The sequence below is a fragment of the Xylocopa sonorina genome, chromosome 5 (assembly GCF_050948175.1).
Source record: "Xylocopa sonorina isolate GNS202 chromosome 5, iyXylSono1_principal, whole genome shotgun sequence".
Taxonomy (NCBI): Eukaryota; Metazoa; Arthropoda; class Insecta; order Hymenoptera; family Apidae; genus Xylocopa; species Xylocopa sonorina.
Window position 1 is genome coordinate 11240298 of NC_135197.1, and position 23503 is coordinate 11263800.

The window sequence follows — 23503 nt, forward strand, 5'->3', positions numbered from 1 at the left end:
GCGTGCTGCTCTCCTGGCACACGTGTGTGTCTGGACCATGAACAGTGGAGAACGTGGTATTGATTTTTCCGGCGGATGCTGGGGTCACGAAACGAGAGACGGGCAGACCACTCCGACTACTGCGATCGATCGATTTAATCTTCTGCTGTTTCACCAGAGATACGCGTTCGATCGCAAAAAAGGCATTAAACGTTCGGAAAAGTACGATATATTAGATACGGATAATGCAGATCGAAAAAAAAGAGTACAATGGGCACGTGGACACGTGGAGGTATCTGACACACATCAAGACATACATTCGCGAAGCGATAAAAACCCTTGACGAAAGCATTACGAAGCTTCGTTCAATAGATTACGTTTCGTCAGAGATTTATCAATGCAACGCTTATCGAAATCAAGGAATTGGCTGAACCTTCCTCAAGGAAATCAAAGAGTCACCCTTCACTCGACTATTGTGAAAATCATACACGCGATTCGCTCATCATCGGAATGTTATTTTCCTGCCACTTAAACAAGACTTTATTGCAGATAAGAGAATGTCGTGCTTAATGTATTATTGATTTCCCTATTGCATACGTGAATTGCGTATAAGAACAATTGCGCGGAAAATTTCTTCTGACCCGAATCGCACGAATCAATTCACGGAGGGATACCCCAACGTTTCGCACCCTTCCTAAAACTCGTTACTTTCACGAGGAACAACTTGTACGATAAAATGTCTCCCGGTGAATCGCTGATCCTCCAGATAGCGAATTCGTCAACGATAACGAAGATAAAAGAAAATTTCCTTCAATTAAACCTAACGATCCCCGTGGTAATCGAATCGATCGAACACTGGCAACGTTAAATTACCATTAACCACTTGAAATGATCGAACAACAAACTGCACCAGATCTCTGCGCTCTCATTCGAGCTCGTCGAGCTCGGCGAGCTCGCATCCGTTTGCGTAGATCGATCGATCGTTACGCGACGAAGGCGGCAAGAAACTGGCAGCAGCTAGTAGAAATAAATTAGACGCAGAGTCGAGGACGGAGGACGTATAATAAATCGCGACGGCGGGCACGCGAGCGGCCACCGATGGAAAGCGAGACGCGCGTGGCGGCGCGTGGCCGGTTTCAACCCCCTCGGTATCGATCGGTGATCGCGCGACCTTGACACGATCGTTGCTGGTTGCAGGGTCGAGGACTCGACGGTGCGGTCGTTGCATTTTCCAATCCGTGGACGAGGAAGAGGTTCCTCGGGTCGAGCGGTTCGGGACCGGTTGGAGGGATCGGGACGCGCGCTAGAGAACAGGACGAGAGGATTCGGGGCTGTGTACAGCGTGAGTAGGAAGCGCGAAGGAAGGGGAGCGGAGGACGGCCTGTTTATCGAGCGGAACGTGCACGTGCGAGCAAGCGAGCGAGCAACACGCGGCGGAACACGAAGAGACCGAGAGAGGGAGAGAGCGAGAGAGCGAGAAATGGCCCCCACCCATGGCAACGAGGAAATAGAGGGGCGCTATAAAGAGTATGCCTATAGCCCTGTACCAGCGAGTTCCACTTCAGCGGTGTACCATTCAACCACCCCTGGAAAATATCCAGCTGAGATTGGTGCCGGTTCACCAGACTATCGTACTAACAGTGTCTACGAGAAGTGTCGTGTCGCAGAAATGGCGGAGAAGGGTTCGACCCTCCCTCAGTACCTCGCTGCTGCAGTAGGTAAGTCCGAACCAACCCCTTTCTATTCGTCCCGATCGCCGAGGCGCGTCGAGGGCTGACGGGCTATAGCCGCGGGGACCAACGGTCGCGTGTTCGATCTTTCCAAGTTGAATTCGTCACTTGGTTTCGGTAACGGAACGAGCAGCAGCTACTTGTTCGATAGACGTCCGCGTATGCTAAACGGGGCGATGTTGCATACACGCGTTGACGCGCAAAGAAACATTGTCGGGGAGATAACGGTAACGCGCGTGCCTCGAGCAGAGACATTAACGAATCGTATGCACAGATAGAACGAACGGACGTCAGTAAAGTTTCGACGCGTCTTGTCGCGTGCTGATCACATTTTCGTTGGCCAGCCTCGCGATTTCGATGCAACTCCGATATACAGTGTTTTCACTTGGGATACTCGTGGGTGGAACGTCGACACGAGACACCGCGCGGAATCGATAAAATTATTGCAGTCTTTTGGATCGATACGGGAATACATGAATAATCCTGTTTGGAGTTTGTACACTGATAGGGAGCTTAGTAATTATCTAGTCGGGATTAGAGTGAAATACCGGCTATACTGTCGCGGTAAATATGAATTACGGAATGGACTGAGTCGAAGGTGGCGAGTCTTTTCGCGATTTTCGCAGCGATTTGGGATTCCCGGACCTTTATGTGGCGTAAGCCGCGAGAGAAATGAGGAAAAACTGAGGCCAACCGATGCAAAAGGAAATTTACCAAACTTTCGCAATTACATCTGCAATTATCGATAGAATCGATAGCGGTACGCGTTCCAACAATTACGGATTAGATAAATATAACATTATGTTCCATTATGAGTAATGGAAAGTTTTTTTTTAAGCATGCCAAGTGTGTTAAGTACCAATTAGTCTATTTGTTAAATTGTTTAATTTCAAATAACGATAACAAAAGAGAGTACTTTCTTATATCAGATAAGAATAACTTTTTAAACAGACTCATGGTGATTTAAAAGATTTTTTGAAGAAATCCCTTTGCGGAAGAGGCCGGCGAGGCAATCTGCCGAACTTCGATCTCCGATTCGAGGGAACGCTGCGCGTAAAATGATATCGCAGTTATCAATTGTGATTATCATCGTTGGATAAAACACAATCGTTTACGTTCGATGAGGACAGCATGGAACATCTTTGATCGGCGATCAAAAATCGTGGACGTGTTCGCGCGCGAAACACAGTAGCGACATAAACAGACGTTCGCGCGAGTTCACGTATGTACGATCTAAAATGATTTTTGGCTCGATACGCGCGGGCTCTACGTGTTAAACGGAATTCGATTGATTGGCACCGAGCAGTTCATTGAATGCGCACACAGAGTTACGTTAAAGTGGCACGTGTCAAAAGTGTCCCTAATTATCGCTATCGATATATAAATTAATCCTACTTTGGTTACAAATAAAACGGCATGCGACGTCCGACGAAACTTCGAATGACAAAAAGTGAATAAATGTAACTTTAAATATAGGTTCCATATATTTGATCGCGTTAAATATTAAGAATTCTTGGCAGAAAGTAAGGCATCGAATTTATTTCGGTCACGAGTGTGCGACTGAAAACGCAGGAATGGTAAATAAAGTAAGGGTTACTTATGAATCGCGAATCCGAGACTTGGTAACGTTTACGCAACATCGATTTGCAACATAATCGAAAGCGAGCAAGCGATACTGTCTCTTTACCAACCAAAATTCTCCTGTCGCATAAACAGTCGCGGATGTTTATTAATAATCGTCAAAGTTTGTTAAATGTCACATGGCACGATCGAAGTAGCCAGCTTCGTCGAGCTATTCTCGGTACCCCATGCTGCGAGTATCGATTCAATTTTATTCTCTGGTTAGTCCATAAATTACACCGTGAAATGTCTTTTTCCCCTCATTTTTATTCGTCTACTTTCGTTTAATCCCATTTTTTTTCGGGAACGTAACCGCGCGTAGGTGGACGGAGAGTCCCTCGAAATTGCGTTGCGCTGTCGGCTGCGCCAGTCGAGTAAACACGGATTCGCAGTCAAGTTTCATTAGGAGTGGAGCAGCGTCGATGCTGGATCGACCCTAAATCGGATTAAATCGCGTGCAGTCCCCGAGATATCCGCGGCGAACAGGATTTATTGCCGCTGTACCACGCGATAAATTCCGCAGCCGTTTCACGCTCTCGCTGGGATTGTTCCGCGTTGCAAGTATCGCAAATAAGATAGCATTGATCGCGTTAGAACTGCGGCACGTGTGTGTTCCAACGGATCAACCTGACTGCGACACTTATTTCCGTGTAAAGGCATTTCATGAAAGTAATCTGTCCCATTGACGTCGGGTTCGCGCACTAAATCAAACAGTGTCGTCCATCTACCACGTTAGCAAACGATCAACACTGATAATTAACTGTCTACCGCCTAATCTGTCGAGATGCGAACAAATTCAACCGGAAGACTTATTTCTCTCTGCGCACGTGACACGATGAAGCTTTGAACGAACACTTAGCGGTAGAACAGAGGAGACCATGAATATGGTCGAACGAGGTGGGAACGGGACAAGGAAAACGAACGTGCAGTATCGACTCGTACGTCACTTGGGGAAATATGCAGGTGACTCGAGGCACGTTCGTTCTCCGGATCTTTTTTTTTTTTTTTTTTTTGCCTTCGCTCGGCACTGGAAGCAATTGCGGAGAAAGAAGTCCGCGCGAAGATGAGGCGGTTAAACTGGATCTCGGTCCAAGTGCGCGCGATGCAGAAGCGCCTGGGAATTCCCAAGAGTACCGGATTCATTTGCCACCGAGACGTTATCTACCTGGGATACAGCGCGAACAATCTTTTGAACTAAAACGATTCCCTTCGACGTTCGACGTTGGCGAGGCAACGAACGGGGTATAATTGAATTCCACGCGATCAATTCTAGAGTTCAAATGTCCGTTTGAAGTTTGAAAGGGGGCAAAGAGCGGCTGTTTCGAGCGATGGCATTAAGAGGCACCGTCCATTATAAGATCGAATTGTTACGCTGATAAAGTTAATAAGGATGTAGTTCGAGCCGGCTGCGATTGCTCGAACGATGGCCGAGATTGAATTCGGGCGAACACCGGATGCGAATCGTTTAATATTCTCCGCGTACGAGGACACGGTCCTTTCCTCGCTATCCTTCACGGAGCTGTCCTCGTACCCGGTGTTCGACCGCACTATCCTTCTCTCTAGCTCCGATACATCACGGCTGCGATTAATAATCCGAGATTCGTTTCCGTTTGACCTAGAGTCGAGACGTTCGATATTTCAGAGAAATCTGGATTTAAAAAGTGACAAACGAGCGATTTTTCGTGAATGAAAAATGGCCTGCGAGCTTAGGTTGGCGCTCCGCAAGCTTGTTCAACGTGACGCGAAAATCCGCGTTGATAGATACCAGTGTCGAAGAAGAGGTATGGATCTGTCACCGTGGATTCTCGTTCTACAACCTTTCCCACGAAAAACTGTGGCGCACACCTGGCAAATTTGTTTCGCAGAAAACACGGCTGACTATATAGGTTGACTTTTCCCCGGAAACTGGCACACGGAGTCTTTTGCGGCCCCCCGACACGACATTACGACATCGCTTTCCCCCTTTTTTCTGCTCGTTTCGCGCGTTTCAACGAGTGAAAGTTTGAAAATTCGAACGGGTGAAGCTCTCCCGCGATTCCTATACGCTTATATGGTAACTGGTGGCCGTTTTCGGTTCGCAATTATCTCGAAGAAGTCGTTCGTTTTGACGAAATCGTTAAATTTCGGTCGTTAAAGAGGCTTTACAGCCTCCTGCGAGATATTCGCGCATGCACCTCGCGTTTCGTATCTAGCTATCGGTACGAAAGGAACTGGTGGTACGCCGTAAACGATTGTTCGATTACGAGGCTTCGTTGCAACAGAGACTGTTCCTTTCCGATTTTATCTTATCCTGACCGAGAATTTCAATGCACCGATTATCGCTGATTAGAGTTAGAAGCGTGGTTTCTCGCGTTTTATTTGACTAACGACTAATTCTAGTGGAATCGATGTCGAAAGTACGCGTGACGAATCGATCGCGTTATTATCTTGGAAAATGTCCGCGACGTTAAAATTTCAAAACGCGAGGTAGCTCGATCGGTTTCCAGCCGAGCGAATTCTGGAATTTTTTGCGAGCCAAGAGGAACGATGGAGTATCGAAGTCCACGACGGTGGACGATCGAAAAAGCTTGTAAACGCGATATCGCGAGAGCATCTAAAGTACCGAACGAAATCCCGAAGCTTTTAAGTTTGATAACACCTGAACCCCGAAACGGATCGAGCACTCACGAATATCTCTCGGCGCCGTCGAGAGTCTGAATCAACGTCTGGCCGTTTTCATTCACTTGTAATCGCAACATTTCGGCTACGCGCTCGTTTTCAAGTAGCTGATTATCGAGTTCCGTTCGTTTCGTACGATGACGAAACGAGTAAAAATCTATATAGGTACGAGTCACGGATGATTACGTTACGTTTTCGATGCGCGACAAGGAAATTGTTGCAACGAAATGGCGCCAAGTACATTTTCCGAGAATCTACCGATCGCAAAAATCGAACTCCGTTTCCACGATAACGCCGCGGATAAACGTTTCTCATTTCGTGGCCGTCGATGTCGAAACACAACGATCGAATGAATTTCGTAACGAGTATCGCGATGTTCGTGGTTATCGCCGGCTCTCGGTGTTTGCATAATCGAGCCACCGCTAATAATAATTTTCATTACAATTATTGGTATACGTACGTATCTCGAATAGCTTTATCAAGCTCGGGACTAAAATGTATCAACAACCCTCTGCAAAAATATCGATCGCGTCAATTCAGATAAATTAACATGTTCCTTTCGAACGAAAGGAATACTAATTGACCGGTGGCATTTCTTGGATCATTTTGGGTCGATTGCAAAAAAAAAGTTGGCGATAACAATGCTTCTGTTCCCCCGTTATCGGATCCGATAACACGATAAATCAATTGCCACTACGGAGTAGTTTTCCTTTGGTATTCGATCAGCGATCGCTTCGATCGACGAGAAAGATCGTGACGTCTATAGATCGGCTATCTTTTGTCTTGAAAATATGCCTTCTCCTTGTCGAAGCTCTTAGATTTTTCCTTCGTTAACCTTGTGGATTATTATTGGATTATTACAAGCAACCGACGATTAATAGGGGAATCGACGAAAGGAGGAAAGTCAACCGTTATCGCGGCAAAAACCGCTGTATCGAGAGAGGCTGGCCGGATTTTACTCGTTATCAGGCTGCGTTGTGGTTGCTTTCACTCGATCGAGCCTCCACGAGCAGTAATATTTACGTTTGGCGTTGCAATTTTTTAACCATAAGAACGAATAAAAGTAGCCAGATGAGCAACGTAAATGAGCGTTCATTTCGTATTTACGTTATGTTTAATCGGTGCCACCCACCAGTGACGTTTCTCAAAGATATCGCGTTGAAAAACATCACGCCCCACTAGCTTTCTTCGTTATCGGCGATTTAACACTGTCTGGGAATAAGTTCCGCGAAAATTTCACGATTAAGTAAAACTTGACAGTCTTCCATCTCACCGCGATTAGCCGGGCGAGTCGAGTCCGATCGGAAACTTTCTCGTTTCCCATCCATTCGAGAAAGATTAGACGGACAACGCTCGCAAACAACTCCGCCTTTCTCCGTAATCGTCGAAATTTCAATGCAATTTAAGCGGTCATTGTGCCCGAAGACCTCGCGCTGCGTTCTCTTTACTACTCTACACTAACGAAAGCCACAGGCGACGCGAGATTAGGCTCCATTCACTCGTTTCATTGAACTCAATGGTCCATCACCGGTCTCGAACGGTGTGATTCGTTCGCAGACGACCAAAGAGTTGATCGCGTCGCGTGAATAAATCGGTCGAGTTGCGCGACGACGTACAGTTCGCTAATAAGTATGATTGGAGATACTCTGATCGATGCGCAGTTTACTACGATCTATAGTTTGTAAATACGCTTTATCTTGATGCGTAGACTCCAAAGAAACAAAATAGAAAAATCGATGAATCAGCAATTTTACGATTAGAAATTTCTCGGAACGATCCGAAGATCATGAACGTTCAAACATCCTATCGGTTCTAAACTATGATTTTCTCAACGATAATGTCTTAGTTCGACCCAAGATGATCTAGATTCTGCTTAAAAACGGGGACACCCAACGATTCAGTTTCATTGCCGAATACCAGATCGTGGCATGTCGTATGATTCGATGATGTAACCATTCTCGAGTTAATGAAAATTCTTATCTACACGGAAAATCCCCGTGTTGGAAAACTTGGTTTCCTTTTTGTTTGACTAAATAATTAGCGTTTTTTTTTCTCCTCCGTCCAGTCGCAATTAGAGTCTCGTCTAATCTCTCGACCTGCCAATGAAATGGTTCAAGAGTCTCGCAATCGATTGTCGGAAACAAATAATCGTTGTTCCATCGTAATTACCATCGATAGTGACTTCATTGTTTCGAAAGTGGAGATCGGTAAAAATGAATTTATCAACTACTGCCTCCACCGAGGAGATCTAGATAACTATTCGATTGTCGCGATCGGAATTGAACGCGAAAGAAGCAACCCCAGTGGATGCGCGTCACAACAGCGGAAATAATCCATGCAGCAGTGATTCATTCGGTTGGTATCGCGATTAGGGACGTTTGGTGGAAGGTAGCCACGATAAAGATTTTCAAGTGCGCGATGATTTAATATAATCTGGAGTGTTGTGTAAACGTAATGTTGACGGAGGCGCGTTTACTTCGAGAAATAGGTATTTGGATCGATATCTGCCCGATGTTTGCCAAAGCGTGGATTTATTGCGTTCTAACGAACAAAAGATTTACAACTGTCACCGTTCCGTGAGCAAGCACCAGTCATCGCTTCTGACGAGTTTAACTGGTCAGGAAAATTTAGGTTAAAAGGAAACGCGCGATACCGGTCGCGATTCAGAGGAAGCGAGTCGATAACGAGGATTCTTCATCCCTTCTGGGTTCTTTCTTTCTTCCCGTTTTTAAGCCGATCGGACAACGGGTTCGATAAAGCATCGCAGATAAACCATTGTCGCTTAATGAAATCGATAGAATAGATTTTCCCTTGGAGTGTTTACAGCGATAGAGAACGGTGTCCTGAAAAGTAATTAACGAGCAGGTCGAATCGGACGATCGATAATTTTGCTGGCGATAATTGCTCTTACGATCGATGAAAGTAATCGTGCGTTTTTTCCAAGCCGATGTAATGGTAGGGGCTCCGCGACAGTAATTACTGTTCGTGGATGTTGAAGTCGTTAATTATCTCTATTAAGATACAACGAGATTTAATTTACTCGATAATATGATAATTCCCATTCTATTTAAACACAACCTCTATCGGAATATTATTTCCGCGCGTTCGTTCGTGGTAATTAAACCATGGTATCGACGGTAACAATGTTTGTTATCGTATTACGCGTCTCCTTTTCACCTCTTTTCGTGTTCAATTGAATAAAACCAGCCTCTGACCCGTTTGCTTCCCCACTTTTTCTTCGTTCTCTTCCAGTAGAATCGTTAACCTCTCGGCTGAAATCGGCAATGCTCGATGCCGATGTTTAGAGTCCGCCGATAAAGCGAAACGGCAACAATTTTCGCGCAGAGATCAGCGATTCGTTGCGAGGAACGCGCGCGATTATTTTTATTCCCCATTCCGGTGTCGCACGCGATCCAATGATATAAGACCGATTACGTAAAGTGGTTGAACCGCACTCGGGCGCAACGTAACGCGTCGTTTCGTTTGACCGTACGCGGGCCCCGTCTCTTCCTGTTTCGAACGTGACTCGAGATATTTACCTCCTAGCGACGTCGCGTGTCGAACGAAAATTCGTAGCTATCAACCGGTTATTTTCCACGCGAAGGAAAAACCGCAAATCGCCCATAAATCTTCTTTCCCGTTCGACTCGCTGGCGACGTTCGTACGCGGCAACGAAATTCTCACCGCCACGGAAGATGAGAAGAACCGGCAGTCTCGGCAATTGTCTCTGACATAATCGAGCGCTCTCGTTTAATCAAGCTTCATCCAAGGATTATCTTAACCAGACTATTTCTGCGCGGTTGAAATTAGCCATTTTTTCCATTTCTCCGTGAAGCGTTTCGACGAGCTATTGGATACGTTCGCGTGCGAACAGCCGTGATCTCAATGATTTCAACTCTCGCGGGGAATCGTTGGTATTCCGCACAGAGGCGGATGTGTCGGAGTCCTTGAGCGTTGTCTCTCTAAAATTGGCAATCATGCAAAACCGTGGTTCGCACGCGGAAACGCCCTCGTTTCGCCGATCCTTGGATCGCGTTTCGACGGAAGAGGCTGCCCTCAAGTTTCGCGAATTGCACGAATCTTTACTATCCGACCTTGCCTTAGCCGCAACGATTCCGTCGAGAAAGCCCGCGACAAGTAATTCTCTAACTGCCAGTTTTGTTTTTACCTTCCTTATCTCTGTTCTTTTTTTACACGCTAATTTACGTGTCGTCGTGTGCAGTTCGTTAATGGCTTGCTTATTAACAACGTGTATTGTAAATTTAAACAATTCACAACGCGATTACGACAAGCTATTATCGAGTGTTGCGTCGTTTAAAGATATTTTAACATCCGTGACGATTTATGCTAGTCTTGAAATGGGTTTCTTTTTACGATCGATATTACCTTGACGATATCATCACCTTTCGACAAGGTGGAAAGTCAATCCTAGAACGCACCGTCTCTCCACCTCCTCCTTTAGCACGCGATTAGAGTTGTTGCATAATGGGATGGATTAGATTTCGCGTCTCGGCGATAGGAACTCGATTCTGGAAGAAGAGAAGAAACGGAAAAATTGAGTAAAAAAAAAGGGAGGATGAGCAGATAAGCGGAAGCAAAACAGGCGCGTTTCAATTAGACCAATCGCCGCGTCCCTATCGCTTCTCGTCAACGACGATACTATCTTCTTACACACGTACAGATCTCTAATAAATGATTGACAGCCGTCGTTCGCTCGACGATTATCGACCCGCATTAATTATGCAATCCATCAATGAGAAGAGAGACGTGTGATAAGCGATTCTCAGCCGGATCGAAATGGAAAAATTCCTCGATTCAATTTTCCTTGTACCAAATTGATGTTATCAACGACGCGGCAGAAATAATTCCACGAGCGTGGTGCGGTGATTAGCGGAGGAAACGGGTAGAAACGTGACCGACGCGATGGATCTGTTCGTGGTCGAAAAAATGTCTAGCAATCGCAGTTATCGGCTCGGTCTCCGGCGTTTATTTTCCATCCCGCGGAAACGAGACTAAACCAATCGTGAACACGTACCCTCGAGGCACGTGGACGAGCGCGAAAGGCGTTCAGTCGCATTTATTATCGTCATTTTTTCAGCGAACCTGTGCGTGGTGGCGACTGGAGCTATGCTAGGATGGACTAGTCCGAAATTGGGCGCGCTGACCACCACTACGGTCGACAATCCTTTGGGCAGACTGATGACCGCCGAGGAGAATTCATGGACCGGTTCGTTGGTCGCCGTGGGAGCGATGGTTGGCAGTTTTATAGCTGGATACGCGGCTGAAAGGTAGGTCGTCTGGTCTCGTAGAATCCTCCTGGTCGAACGAAGACCGTGGTTCGCGATTGTTACTGGTGGCTAACCATTATTCGCGATCCATTGCAGATGGGGCAGGAAAATGACGTTGCTATCCTCCGTGGTACCGTTCACAATAGGCTGGGCTTTGATCGCGACGACTACGGTCGTAGCTCAATTGTACGTGGCCCGATTGATCTTCGGTGTCGCGTTGTCCTTTGCGTTCACGGCTGTTCCCATGTACTGCGGTGAGATCGCCGAGGTAAACGTAGTTTCTTTACTTTCTTAGCTCGGCTCCAGTTCGTTTAGCGAGACGATGTTTTTTAACCTTATCGTTCGTGTTCGAACGCAGACGTCCATCAGAGGGGCTGTAGGGTCGTTCCTCCAGTTGTTCATCAGTTTTGGCCTGCTCTACGCGTACGCCATTGGCCCGTACGTGTCCTACCTGGTATTCTGGATCCTCTGCGGCATTCTGCCTATCATCTTCTTCGTCAGTTTCATGATGATGCCCGAGTCACCGTACTTCTTGCTCAAAGTCGGCAAGAGAGAGGAAGCGATCAAGGCTTTGGCGACGTTGAGGAGCAAGTCCCCAGCTGCCGTGCAGAAAGAAGCAGACGAAATGCAGGTAATCGCGGGTTCATTGAGATTGTTCGAAATAGAGTGCGCGGGCTTATTGTTAGAATCGGGGTCCATCTCTCGGCCGTTGGCTCCGGGCGCACTATTTCTGCCTAGTTCTGGCTATTTCCGTGCTCTCCTGAAAAAGGATAACGCAACGAACGTTCGAATATTTTTCGACTCGTCTGGGTCGAGCGAGTCGATTAATGGCGTGACGGTGATAACACGGAATTATTAATATAATCGTATCTATAGAAACGATATAGAGTGAAAAGAAAAAGAAAACCGCGAGTCGAACGATAAAAGTAAGCAGAATCGGGAAAGAAAAAGATAACGTAGCGGCGATAAGTGGAGTCTCCCATAAACACAGGAATTTTACCAAAAAAATGATCGAAACGAGCGATGGTCGAGCGTTACGATAGGCAGCATCAGCGGAGAGGCGCACTATCGTATCGGTGTTCGGGTCACGTTCGCTGAACGAGGCCGGGGGTAAGGTCGTTCCTTGATCCGCCAATGCTCGAGGCATTCCTCCAACGTAATGCCCGATCGTCGCGCGTCGATCAACCTCGGTAAAAATTCGATATTAATTCTAACGCTAACATGTCATTGATTCCCATCAAGGCTGCTGTCGACGAGGCATTCAGGGACGAGGTGAAGTTGTCCGATTTGTTCAAAGTGAAGTCGAACTGCAAGGCTTTGATTTTCACCTGTGTGATGGCCGCGTTCCAGCAGCTCAGCGGCATTAACATCGTTCTCTTCTACATGGACAGTATTTTCAAGAGCGCGAAATCCTCGCTGGCCAGTGCAGTGGCGACCATAATCGTCGGTGTTGTTCAGGTGATCGCCTCTGGTGTAACACCGATTGTCGTTGACAGGCTTGGCAGGAAGATGTTGCTTATCTTCTCCGGCATAGGCGAGGTTCTCAGCTTGGTAAGTTTACGATCGTATAACAAATGCATTTTTATCTGAACGCGTGGTAATGAAGACCTCGTTTACACGTGGCGCGGAAGTGCCATCGTACTTGCGTCACTGTTTTAAACTATTCTTTGAAATTCGGTGAACCGGAACGACGTGGTAAACACGAACGCCAGTGTTCGAGTCAAATTAAAAGTATTATCGGGCAAGTTTCAGGATGTTCCGGACTACCCTTAACCACTCGCGAGGTTTCCATAAAATCACATTTTCCGCTTGAAAGCATCGAATAATGGCGCCAAGCTGTACACGGTAGCCGGCTGACATTAGAGGGAGAATCGTTCTAGCGTACTGTTACGCTTGCACTTTTTGGTCGGCTTAATTGTCAAACAGCATCGTCGCATTGTTCTTCGACGATCACGCGATCGCGTTTCTCGACCTGTTACCTAATCGTGTTACGTGACGCGGCATGTTTCAGGTATTTCCTAAGTGATTTGCAGGTGAGGCAACGATCGTTTAGTTCGAAATCGTTCGAATTAGGCTGACGTTTAATCGATTCGTTCCACGCGACTCGCATCCATTTCTTCCAATTTATGTTCCACGCGACTCGAGGATACGGTCCTCGTCCGACATTTAAATCGCGACCTCATTTTCTAAATAGTATCTAAATTGCAATTGGTAGCTACGCTAAAATTCGCACGAGCCTAGTAATTTCTAATCGGAATCAGAACGCGATAATTCGATCGGTTAACGAGACAGAGAGTTGTTTCGCAACGAGTCCGCGTTGCATCGCGGTCCGAATGCACTTTTCACGTCCTTGATCCACTGGCCATCGTGTACGTTTCACAGCTATTACAAAATAGCGGCAACAAATCGATCGCGGCCTTGCGGCCGCCCATTCAAATCGATTTATGTAACCTCGCGAATATACGTGGACGTACTTCCGATGCGCACCGCATTCCACCTGTGCAACACGGGCACATGTATCGGTACCGCATCGAGGTCGGTTGCTCCTCAACCTTCGCTCATCTCCTCTTTTTCACCCGTTGCACCCAGTTTTAACGGATCTCAACGCGTTTCGAGAGCACCCGACCAATCGTATTTATCGATCTCGTAACACTTTTCTCCAATTTTACTCCGGTTCAGGTTTCCACTGAATCCTCCGTGCGCTCCCTCCGACGACGAATCATTTGTGAAACTCGAATTTCGAGTTTTCATTTGTACATCGTAAAAAAAAAAGATCAGTTAAAACAGCCTCGAACGAACGGAACGGAAGCGTGTTCGCGTTCGATTTTTTAATCCTTGATTCAGAGGAATCCCCGTGGAAGCATTGGTTGTTGGGTCAGAATTTCCGTAAACAGAAAACGTCCGCTATTGCGATGACTTCACGTGTCTGGAATTATGAGGCCGAGTCGTTAATTATCGGTGCTCGTAGATTGTTGCACCGATCCGGCGTGATCAATGTCAATGCCTCGCGTTACGTACGCGCGTGTACGCGGAATCGATCTTCGCTCCGCGAGTTTGCGACGGTGTTATCTAAATTTCATAACGTCGCGGCTGATTGATGTTGAAAATACATGAGCCGGGACGCGAATCTTGTCCAGGAATTTATGGAACGCGGTTAATCGATCGCACCGGTGAATTAGCAATTCATCGATCGAACGATTACGCGTTTCTCGCGTTAACGACTAGCTACCTCTACCTAATCGCGGCAAATCTTTCTCTATTTCCTTGAAACGTTCGTTAGTTAAGAAAATAGAAAAATTCATCGTTGATTCACGATCCTCGTTTGTTGGTTTCCAGGGCGCATTGGGCCTCTACTTGTACCTCCAAGATGAACTACATTCAGACGTGAGCAGCTTCCAGTTCCTGCCGATCTTATCTCTTATCGTGTTCATCTCGACGTACTGCGTCGGCTGGGGTCCGTTACCGTGGACCGTGATGGGTGAGATGTTCGCGTCGAACGTGAAATCGAAGGCCTCCGGCATCACGGTGTGCATTTGCTGGTTGTTCGCGTTCATCATGACCAAGTTCGCCAGCAACCTGCAGGCAATGCTTGGCAACTACATGCTCTACTGGATATGCGGCGTCTTCTGCTTCATCAGCGTGCTGTTCACGGTGCTGGTGTTACCGGAGACGAAGGGCAAGAGCTTGAACGAGATCCAGGACGAGCTGAACGGAGTGAAGAACACCGAGCACATCGATCTCGGCGGTTCGAGCAAACACTGAATCAGTATTACGGTTCCGGTTCATATCGCGATTCTCCTTCGTCGAACCGTTCATATTCTTCCTAATTCTTATCTATATAAGCGCGTCTTTATACTGCCAAAGATCGTGGATCACGATACTGGATCCCCTCCAGGTGGACTCTACATATATATATATATTTCTTTTTTTTCAACGTTAGGATTAACAGATGTAAGCGTTAAGGCTCGCGATTTTAGGTGTACGCGTATGCAATAAGCGAGACGCGTGCGTTCGATACGCGATATCATTGTTATCGTTGAACGGAGAACGCCGTGGGAAACGGGACCAATCGGGAGAGGCTGTAAATTAGTCGAGGATTGCTTTTCCGATCTTCTCGTACGCTAGATAAATTTTCGATGGATCGTTTGTCCCGCTTCTCGCCACGTCCGCGCAATACTAGTTTCTAAAGGTATTTATTTCCTGACAAGCGTTAGCTGTTCGATCTACGCGTCCTATCCTTTGTACGTAATGTTTATATAATATTTAATAATTTTAACGGATGTACGCGCGTATCGCGAGGACGAGTTCCACTGTAACGGCAATATGAAGAATCGCGCAATGCGTAATCCCGCTGGATCGATCGTAGCTCGCGTAGAACTGCCGCTCGAAGAATCGCAAACGAGTCATTAGTAAATAATGAAAAAAAATTGCGAAAAAACCAAACGAGGTGAATAAAAATTTGTCAGCAATACTCGTTCGAGCTTCTATTGAAATCGTACGTTTCTTAAGGTAAAAATGATGAGCAGTTTGCACGTGGAAATTCCGCGGATACGATCGATCTTTATCTGTTTAGCGAGAGACGCGCTCGCGTAAAACGGAGAGGAACAGAAAAAAGTAAGAAAAAAAAAGGAAAAAAAAAAGAAAAGAAAAACAACGCAGTTGGAATTTTTCGAGCCGCTCGTCAGATATCGCGCTAAGCAACGGAGATTCTGTGATCGAGACGCGTTAGTCGCGATTAGGGACGATTTAGGGGGATTAATTAGAGATGACGCTCAGTCAATAATTAGACAGAGAATACATTCCTATTCTTTTGTACGCGTTTGTTCGAAGATTCGTGGAAACTCGCGTGCCTCTTCCTTTCTTGGTACTCTTCTAATCATTCTATTATTCTAATTGAAGACAGATTCCCGCAAGTGCTACATTGGTTGTTTCCGGTTTAAAAAAAAATTGTAATACGTCCGCGATTCCTACAGCTAAGAAACCAAGAGGTCCGGGTCTCCATGATCGAAGACTGTAATTCCTTGAAATTATAGTATTCCACGATTCGTTTTGAACGAGAAAGTAGCGTGTTCTATCGTAGACGAGGATCGAACCGAATCGATACGTTCTATCGCTGGTGTACATACTTATTTCTTTCTTTCTATAGACTATTCTTCCTAGTATCTCTTCTCAGCCATTTCACTTCCGAATTGCATAGAGCATTTCGCGCGGATACTTTACTTTAGATTTAAACGCTATAGTTTATTCAGCATAATGTTCACCATTGTATCTATACCGACCTTAACGCCATTTTTACGGGAGTATCGTTGAAATACCGATTCTAATATCTCTTGGCCAGGCGCGTCCGGTTTTCTATCGTTTCAGATCTATTTACACGTGTCAGTCGCGCATCAATTTCGTATGACTGCACACGAATCGTATTGAACGACTCAACGGACTCAATAATTGATTGACGCGTGTGAATAAACCTCGGAGCGATTCAGTAACGTCTGTACTTATTTCTGACACAGGTGGCATCCAGGGAAACGGTCGTTGAAAGCTTCGCGGTAGGAAAAATATTAACGATAATAGTTGTATTCCGTTTGCATTTATGCGGTAACTCTACAGAGGATGTGCCAAACGTATTAAACGTAGACCAGTAGAACGAATAGAGAGATACATATCGATGTTCGATTTAATCGAGCGTGACATATCCTCGAGGCAGAAGAAAAATCGATCTAGCCTAATGTAATGTATGTATATATTATTGGATTCTATGCGTACGGAAAATGAAACGAGTCAATAAAATTGATAGTTCTCTTAAACGAGGAACCGAATTAAGGACAATCGTAGATATAAAATCTGAGAAAAATAAGAGCGAAGAGAAACAAATCCGAGTAAAAGGGAAAGAAATATGAATACGCTGGTCGTATGGTGGTATGTATACCGATTTAACATTGGAAGTCGGTCATCCCATGCATATTCAGCGCGATGAAAAGTTGAGCGTCTCGGTCGGTGTTTTTATCAAGGCTCTATTCCGCGACGGATATGAAAGACATCGTTCACGCTAGAGTTTCTCGAATACGTGAAATCGTGGCTTTTCTTTTTAGAGATATCGACTTTTCCTCGCGCGAATGCGGCGGCTTCCATTCGCGACTCTTCGGCAATACTTCCTGAGATGTTCCTCCTTCTCAATGCGCAATAATACTGTTCCCTATGATATGCTTGCGTGTAACACGCGGAGACTGAAGTCGAGAGAAAAAGTCACGGTACGTCGATCGCGTTCGAATTACCCGGTGGTACGGAATTTCCACTTGAATCGGCAGGAGAAAAAAAATTGTGCCCACGATGGGAAAAAGTAAACCGAAGAAACGCGCGTTGCTCGTGGGGCCTTTTAAGCGATGTACAATTAGACGATAACGATTCTCCACGCGATCGTTGCGTACGAAGCAACGAGAGACCAGGGTACAAAGGAAATTACGTTGTTTGGTAACATCTAATTGACGATATTCCAGAGATATAACATTATATTAATTATATATATATATATATATATTTTCCACTTGAATCGTCAACCGACGCGACTGTATATGTATATATCGATTATCCATTACTTGTATAGTGTAATTACTATAAATACTTTTGTTACAACTCAATAAATTATAACTTTCAAGTATTAGCACGAAGTACGAAGGGAAAATATTTATTTTTTACCTCCCAAACCTATTAAACCATAAACTGTCCCACCCAACGTTCTAGTGGTACGAGTCGGTTTCAGTCAGACGTAGAGACTGAAGTTCGAGCACACATTTGACAAGCGAAAAAGATGACGATCGATTCTCTAATATTATATCGAGATCGTGTTGTTAGGTATTTCAATAAAAAGAAATAATTTCGCGTTGAAGATAAATCATTAAAGACTTAGCTAAGACGATGGCTATAACGATGACTAAAGTTGGACAGCAAAAGGTGTCTGAAATGGTAAACCGTGTTACTAATTGCCTCAAAAATACCAAAATTTTTATTCATCTCGTATTTTTAACCAACAAAATTTTTTGAAGGACGAAGAAGACACGCGATTGCAAGAAGAATTGTTGCAATTGGTCGACGTACTAATAGTAACAACAACAATAAATTCGCTAAATTATCCTAAATCGAAATTAGATACTTAACAAATGTATATGATACTTTCCAATGAAAATTGAAGGGAAAGGACGAGAACGCGATGTTGCTGTCTCTGAGCCAACTTCGTCTGCTGATGCAAACCTCAACCACCTCGATGACTTCCGTACCGAAACCTCTGAAATATCTGAAATGCTCCTATAGCGACATGAAGGATGCCTACAAGAGAATCCAACGGAAGGACGTGAGATGTCAGTTCGCGGAAGTGCTGAGCGTGCTCTCGATGGCGGGGGCGACGCAAGGTTCCAAGGAGTGCCTTCGATATTGCATCCAGGGCGAGGTGACGAGCCCTGGAGAATGGGGTCACGAGTACGTCAGACAGCTCGAAGCTGAAATCGTGGACGAGTGGACGAACGCGCCCGTCAAAGACGAGAATCGTGTAAAGTACTGTGTTACGCGCATGGAAACGTTCGTAAGTCAGATGTTCAAAAATCATTTCTCGCGACAGGAAAGAGCTCACCCCTTTGGTGAAGAGTATCATAACGTTCGATATGAAACACAACGCGGAGATACCTGGCTGCGATTTATGTCTGGAGATCGATCAATTGAATTATTTAAACGATAGCTTGGATAATACAAACTTTAAGAGGGTTTGCCGGTACTTGGAAGGCTGTGCAGCCTACAGGTGAATTATTTAATTAATTATTTCATTAGTGAGATGGTGTCTTGTCTGATATTCAAATGAGCAGCGAGGACACAGAGAGAAGACAAATATTGCAAACTGTGGTTGATCACTATTTGCGATTCCACGAATATTGCAAAGCGACATTAGTGGCTCTTCAATTAGGAGACTCGGACCTCGTGCACAAGTGCCTCTCTACCTGCCCTGACCCCTTAATACGAAAACAATTGGCGTACATTCTCGTTAGACAAAGGGTAGTCAAACTCGTTTCATCCTTACTTACGAAACCCTATTTATGCATTTACAAAATTCAATCCTGCGATTAGGAGAACCCCTTGAAGAAGGATTATCAAGGAGATGATGCGAAGGATATCGAAACGATCCTAAGTAACAGTCACGTTAATAACCACTTTCACTTACTTGCGAGGGAACTCGATATTCTAGAACCGAAACTTCCCGACGATATTTACAAGACCTGGCTGGAAGGTAATACGTCGAGACGCGCGGATCACGACTCGGCCAGGGCTAATCTGGCAGCCAGCTTCGTTTCCGCTTTCGTTCACGCTGGCTTCGGAGAGGATAAGCTAATGGCGAACACTGCGGAAGCTTGGGTTTACAAAAATAAGGTTCTTATAGGAGGATATCCGCGATCTTTTAAACGGACTTTCAAACGAAATAAATTTCGATCGGAAATTATTCGGTAGGACCACGGAATGCTCTCGGCGACCGCTTCCTTGGGACTGATACATATGTGGGACGTGGACGGTGGTCTGGTACCGATCGACAAGTGAATCTCTTATCGTAATGAAACGATAATTTACGGATAAATGATTATGAAATGAGAATGCGTTTACCTCGCAGGTATCTATACACGAACGATAATCACATCAAAGCTGGCGCCTTGCTTGCCATAGGGTTGGTTAACTGCGGTGTTCGAAACGAATGCGATCCAGCCTTGGCGCTCCTCAGCGATTACGTGTATTCTGACGTCACGCTTAGAATCGGTGCTGTTTTGGGACTGGGCTTGGCATACGCTGGCTCGCAAAGGTCCGATGTCACGGATCTCCTAACTGGGGTTCTGGTGGACGAAGGAAGTACGTTTGCGGATGATTAATGCATGAGATAAGATTTTTTCAGCGATCGATGATGACATTTAGGTAGCATGGAAGTCGTATCCTTGGCTGCGATCGCGATAGGGTTGATAAATGTTGGCTCGGCGGAGGCTGATGTTTCTTCGATTCTTCTGCAGACGCTGCTAGAGTTCACTCCTCAGAAATTATCTAGTACCTACTCGAGGTTGGAAGAACCATGCATTTATTCAACGCGTTTATATAATGGACTCACGAAAAATGGTTCCTTCCGTCTTGGTTTCATAGATTTTTACCACTAGCATTGGGGATGATATACATGAGCTGTCGCGATGGTATTGAAGCTCCTTCAGCCGCACTCGAGGTCTTACCTGAATCCTACAAACTTACCGCGCAAACTATGTTACAGGCAAATGTCCCTTTTATGGAAATAAAAATTGTAAATATATGCGATCAAATAATGTAATGCGATACTGGTGTTAGGTGTGCGCGTACGCTGGCACAGGAGATGTGTTGATCGTTCAAGAGCTGCTACGAATCTGCTCGGAGCCTGGGAATGGCGAAAGTGTTGCCGAGACTCCTGCTAACACTCCTGTGGCCAGCTGCTGCGATCAACGATCTCGAAGTATCGAATCCACCCATAAAAGAACGAAGGAGAAGTCGGAAGAAAATAGTGGAGAATCAATGTACTCTTCGAACTTCTCGTTTGATACTAAATTGTTGCTAATCGTTTTCTAATTCCTATTGGATTTTTCAAGGGAGATTGGGTCGTCGCAGGCTATAGCCACGTTGGGTGTCGCAGCAGTTGGTCTGGGAGAAGGAAAAGAAAACTCCAGGATCTTTGGCCAGGTGACGGGGAAATCCTTCAGAAGACATTAATAAAAGAAATGTCAATTTCCACGAAGGGTTACTTTTTCAGATTGGAAGATACGGTTCCATATCTGCAAGGCGCGCAATGCCACTGGCTCTAGGCTTATCATCCTTGTCAAATCCGGATTTATCAGTGTTGGACGTTCTAAATAAGTACAGCCACGACAGCGACCCGATCGTAGCCAATAACGCGATCTTTGCTCTTGGTCTGGTCGGTGCTGGGACGAATAACGCGCGGCTGGCCACCATGTTGAGGCAATTGGCCTGTTACCACGCGAAGACTCCCACGCATCTGTTTCTCGTCCGAATTTCCCAGGGTCTTGTGCATCTTGGCAAAGTACTCGATCATTTCCAACTGATGTATCAATTACTTGAATTTTATTATAAATTCTCTGTCAGGGCACCTTGTCCATATCCCCGATGCGGTATGCCTCCAAAGTGTTGGACAGAGCAGCCTTGGCTGGATTGCTGGTGGTCCTGGTAACGTTCCTTGACTGTCGGAATCTCATTTTGGCGAAATCTCATTATTTGATGTACTGTCTGGCGCTTGCAATGGAACCTAGGTGGTTGGTCACTTTGGATGAGAACTTGCAGGTATAGGAATTACGATGGACGGATGTACAGAGGTAAACTAAATGGTTTCGTACAGAGTCTACCAGTGTCTGTAAGGATTGGCGCGTCGGTGGACATCGTGGGCAAAGCTGGCAATCCTAAGTCTATCTCTGGTGGATACGTTCACACGACTCCGACGTTGCTTCCTTCTGGGGAAAGGGCGGAGCTCGTTCTAGACGAGTACGAGGCGTTGTCCAGCGTTCTCGAGGGTTTCGTGATCCTTCGAGAGAAGCGGAACGTTTCCTAGATACGGTGGACAATAAAGTAACGCTGGATTGCGAAAGGCAACGCTGGGACAAAAATGGTTTCTTTATTTCACGAGATAGTAATAAGAAACATGGTCGACAGAACTTTAGTGTTAGTATTTATGCAAGGCGTAGAACTTCCTAGGAACCGAAACGGGAACGACGAGTCGTTTATGCGACGCATCGCACTCTTTATAATTTTCTATGTAGTTTCGTAATAAAAAAGATAGAAGTAAACTGTTCCGAGAGAAAACGTAGAAAAGAAATTTTGTACATTCGACGAATCTCTGTAACCACACGCGTTCGCAATGCATCACTCCGACGACGATAAGAACGTTTAGGGTTTTGCGTTTATTTTAAGTCGGGGAACTAGCGGAAGCAATGTGTTCTATACAACAGAAACGTACATTGGTTCGTATTGTAGGGTGTGGAAGATAACGATGCACCATGATCTGAGAGTGGTCACGGTAAGAGTCGTTTAAGGATCGATCGTCGAATATTAAAACGTATGACTTTTCGTCTACTGGGAACTAAAAGAGAACGCGATTAAACAAAACGGAAAAATTCAAAACGCAAGTAAAAAACAAAACGCGATGAGAGTAAAGAACGTACAAAAGGAGGACGTAATAAAAAGGTCCTGAAGAGAAGACGAGAAACACTTTACACAGCTCCGTGTCAAAATCTGTAATTCGTTCGACTTCCATTGGTAGAACGCTGCAGATGAAAGATAGATATTGCAGTTTATTGGTTCTGATAGTTTTGGTTTCCTCGGTACGAGTATATACGCGCAAGTGATATAGAGTATACTCTATTACGCGGAGTGCACGGTCACTTAATATCTCTGATATATTTCGTGTAATTTTTCCCTTTCTCTTAGCCTCGCGAGTTGATATTGCACAAGATCATGGAGCACGTTTCCATTCCCTTTCGTGAACGATAGCCACGAGGTAACACTCCAGGACCATTGCGCGGACGTACGCGACGCGCGTCTCGTCGAAAGAGCTTGAACGGCTTCCAGTGTTCGGAAATGCCCGCCGACATTTTTACATATAGGCACGTATGACTTAGGGTAAGAGGCGAAGTGTAAAACTAAAACGCGACTTTCTTACTCGTTCGAAGGTACGAGCAAGTCTTCCGTCTGTATTCTCAGTCTCGCGCCAAATTGGAAACATTTCCCATTCTCATCCCCGAAACAATCAGATTCAACCACTCTATTTCGACGTACGCGCGCTCTTCCTCTCGCGTATTCAGCTTGCCGCCTGACGTATTCGAAGGGAATAGAACAACTGGCTCTGACAACTGGTTTTTTCGTCTTTTTTCGTTCCACACATTTCTCGATTAAGATAACTTTTTATTTATCCAAATACATATGGACACGTTTGTGATATATATATATATGTATATGTATATTCATCCTTTACATATCTCTATATTGCCCGCACCGCAGAGCGTGTATTTTTCAATGGTTTCTTTTTTTTTTTCTTGTACCGTCGATGCAAGTCTGAGAAATCGAGTTAAGGGTAGTGTTGTACTATACGATATATAATATACTTTTTATTAACAGAGATACGTCGTTTGCATACGTGCGTTAAAATAGTGAAACGGCATGCAAAATCGACGATAATATTTA

General features: G+C 45.3%; 2 protein-coding genes across 3 annotated transcripts in view; both read left to right on the plus strand.

Moving 5' to 3' along the window:
• The first annotated feature begins 1371 nt into the window (after positions 1 to 1371).
• LOC143423394 (facilitated trehalose transporter Tret1) overlaps positions 1372 to 23503 on the plus strand; it is a 138151-nt gene continuing 116019 nt past the window's right edge. Inside the window, exons 1-6 of one of the 2 annotated variants that reach the window (XR_013101826.1) lie at positions 1372 to 1697; positions 11086 to 11275; positions 11372 to 11543; positions 11634 to 11906; positions 12518 to 12826; positions 14612 to 16785. Coding sequence is in view for 1 of the 2 variants with exons in the window: in XM_076894693.1 (XP_076750808.1) it covers positions 1460 to 1697; positions 11086 to 11275; positions 11372 to 11543; positions 11634 to 11906; positions 12518 to 12826; positions 14612 to 15037 (1608 nt within the window). In the remaining variant the exon portion in view is untranslated. Of the gene's footprint in view, positions 1698 to 11085; positions 11276 to 11371; positions 11544 to 11633; positions 11907 to 12517; positions 12827 to 14611; positions 17050 to 23503 lie in introns of those variants that run through there. The other variant, XM_076894693.1, reaches the window with a different exon arrangement.
• Positions 18328 to 22210, plus strand: LOC143423405 (26S proteasome non-ATPase regulatory subunit 2). Its single transcript, XM_076894711.1, has 14 exons — positions 18328 to 18372; positions 18462 to 18820; positions 18885 to 19061; positions 19126 to 19312; positions 19385 to 19684; positions 19763 to 19845; positions 19920 to 20152; positions 20216 to 20354; positions 20435 to 20555; positions 20630 to 20832; positions 20905 to 20995; positions 21066 to 21353; positions 21416 to 21610; positions 21666 to 22210. Exons 2-14 carry the CDS (start codon positions 18480 to 18482, stop codon positions 21873 to 21875), a joined length of 2568 nt encoding a protein of 855 aa, XP_076750826.1. The 5' UTR covers positions 18328 to 18372; positions 18462 to 18479; the 3' UTR covers positions 21876 to 22210.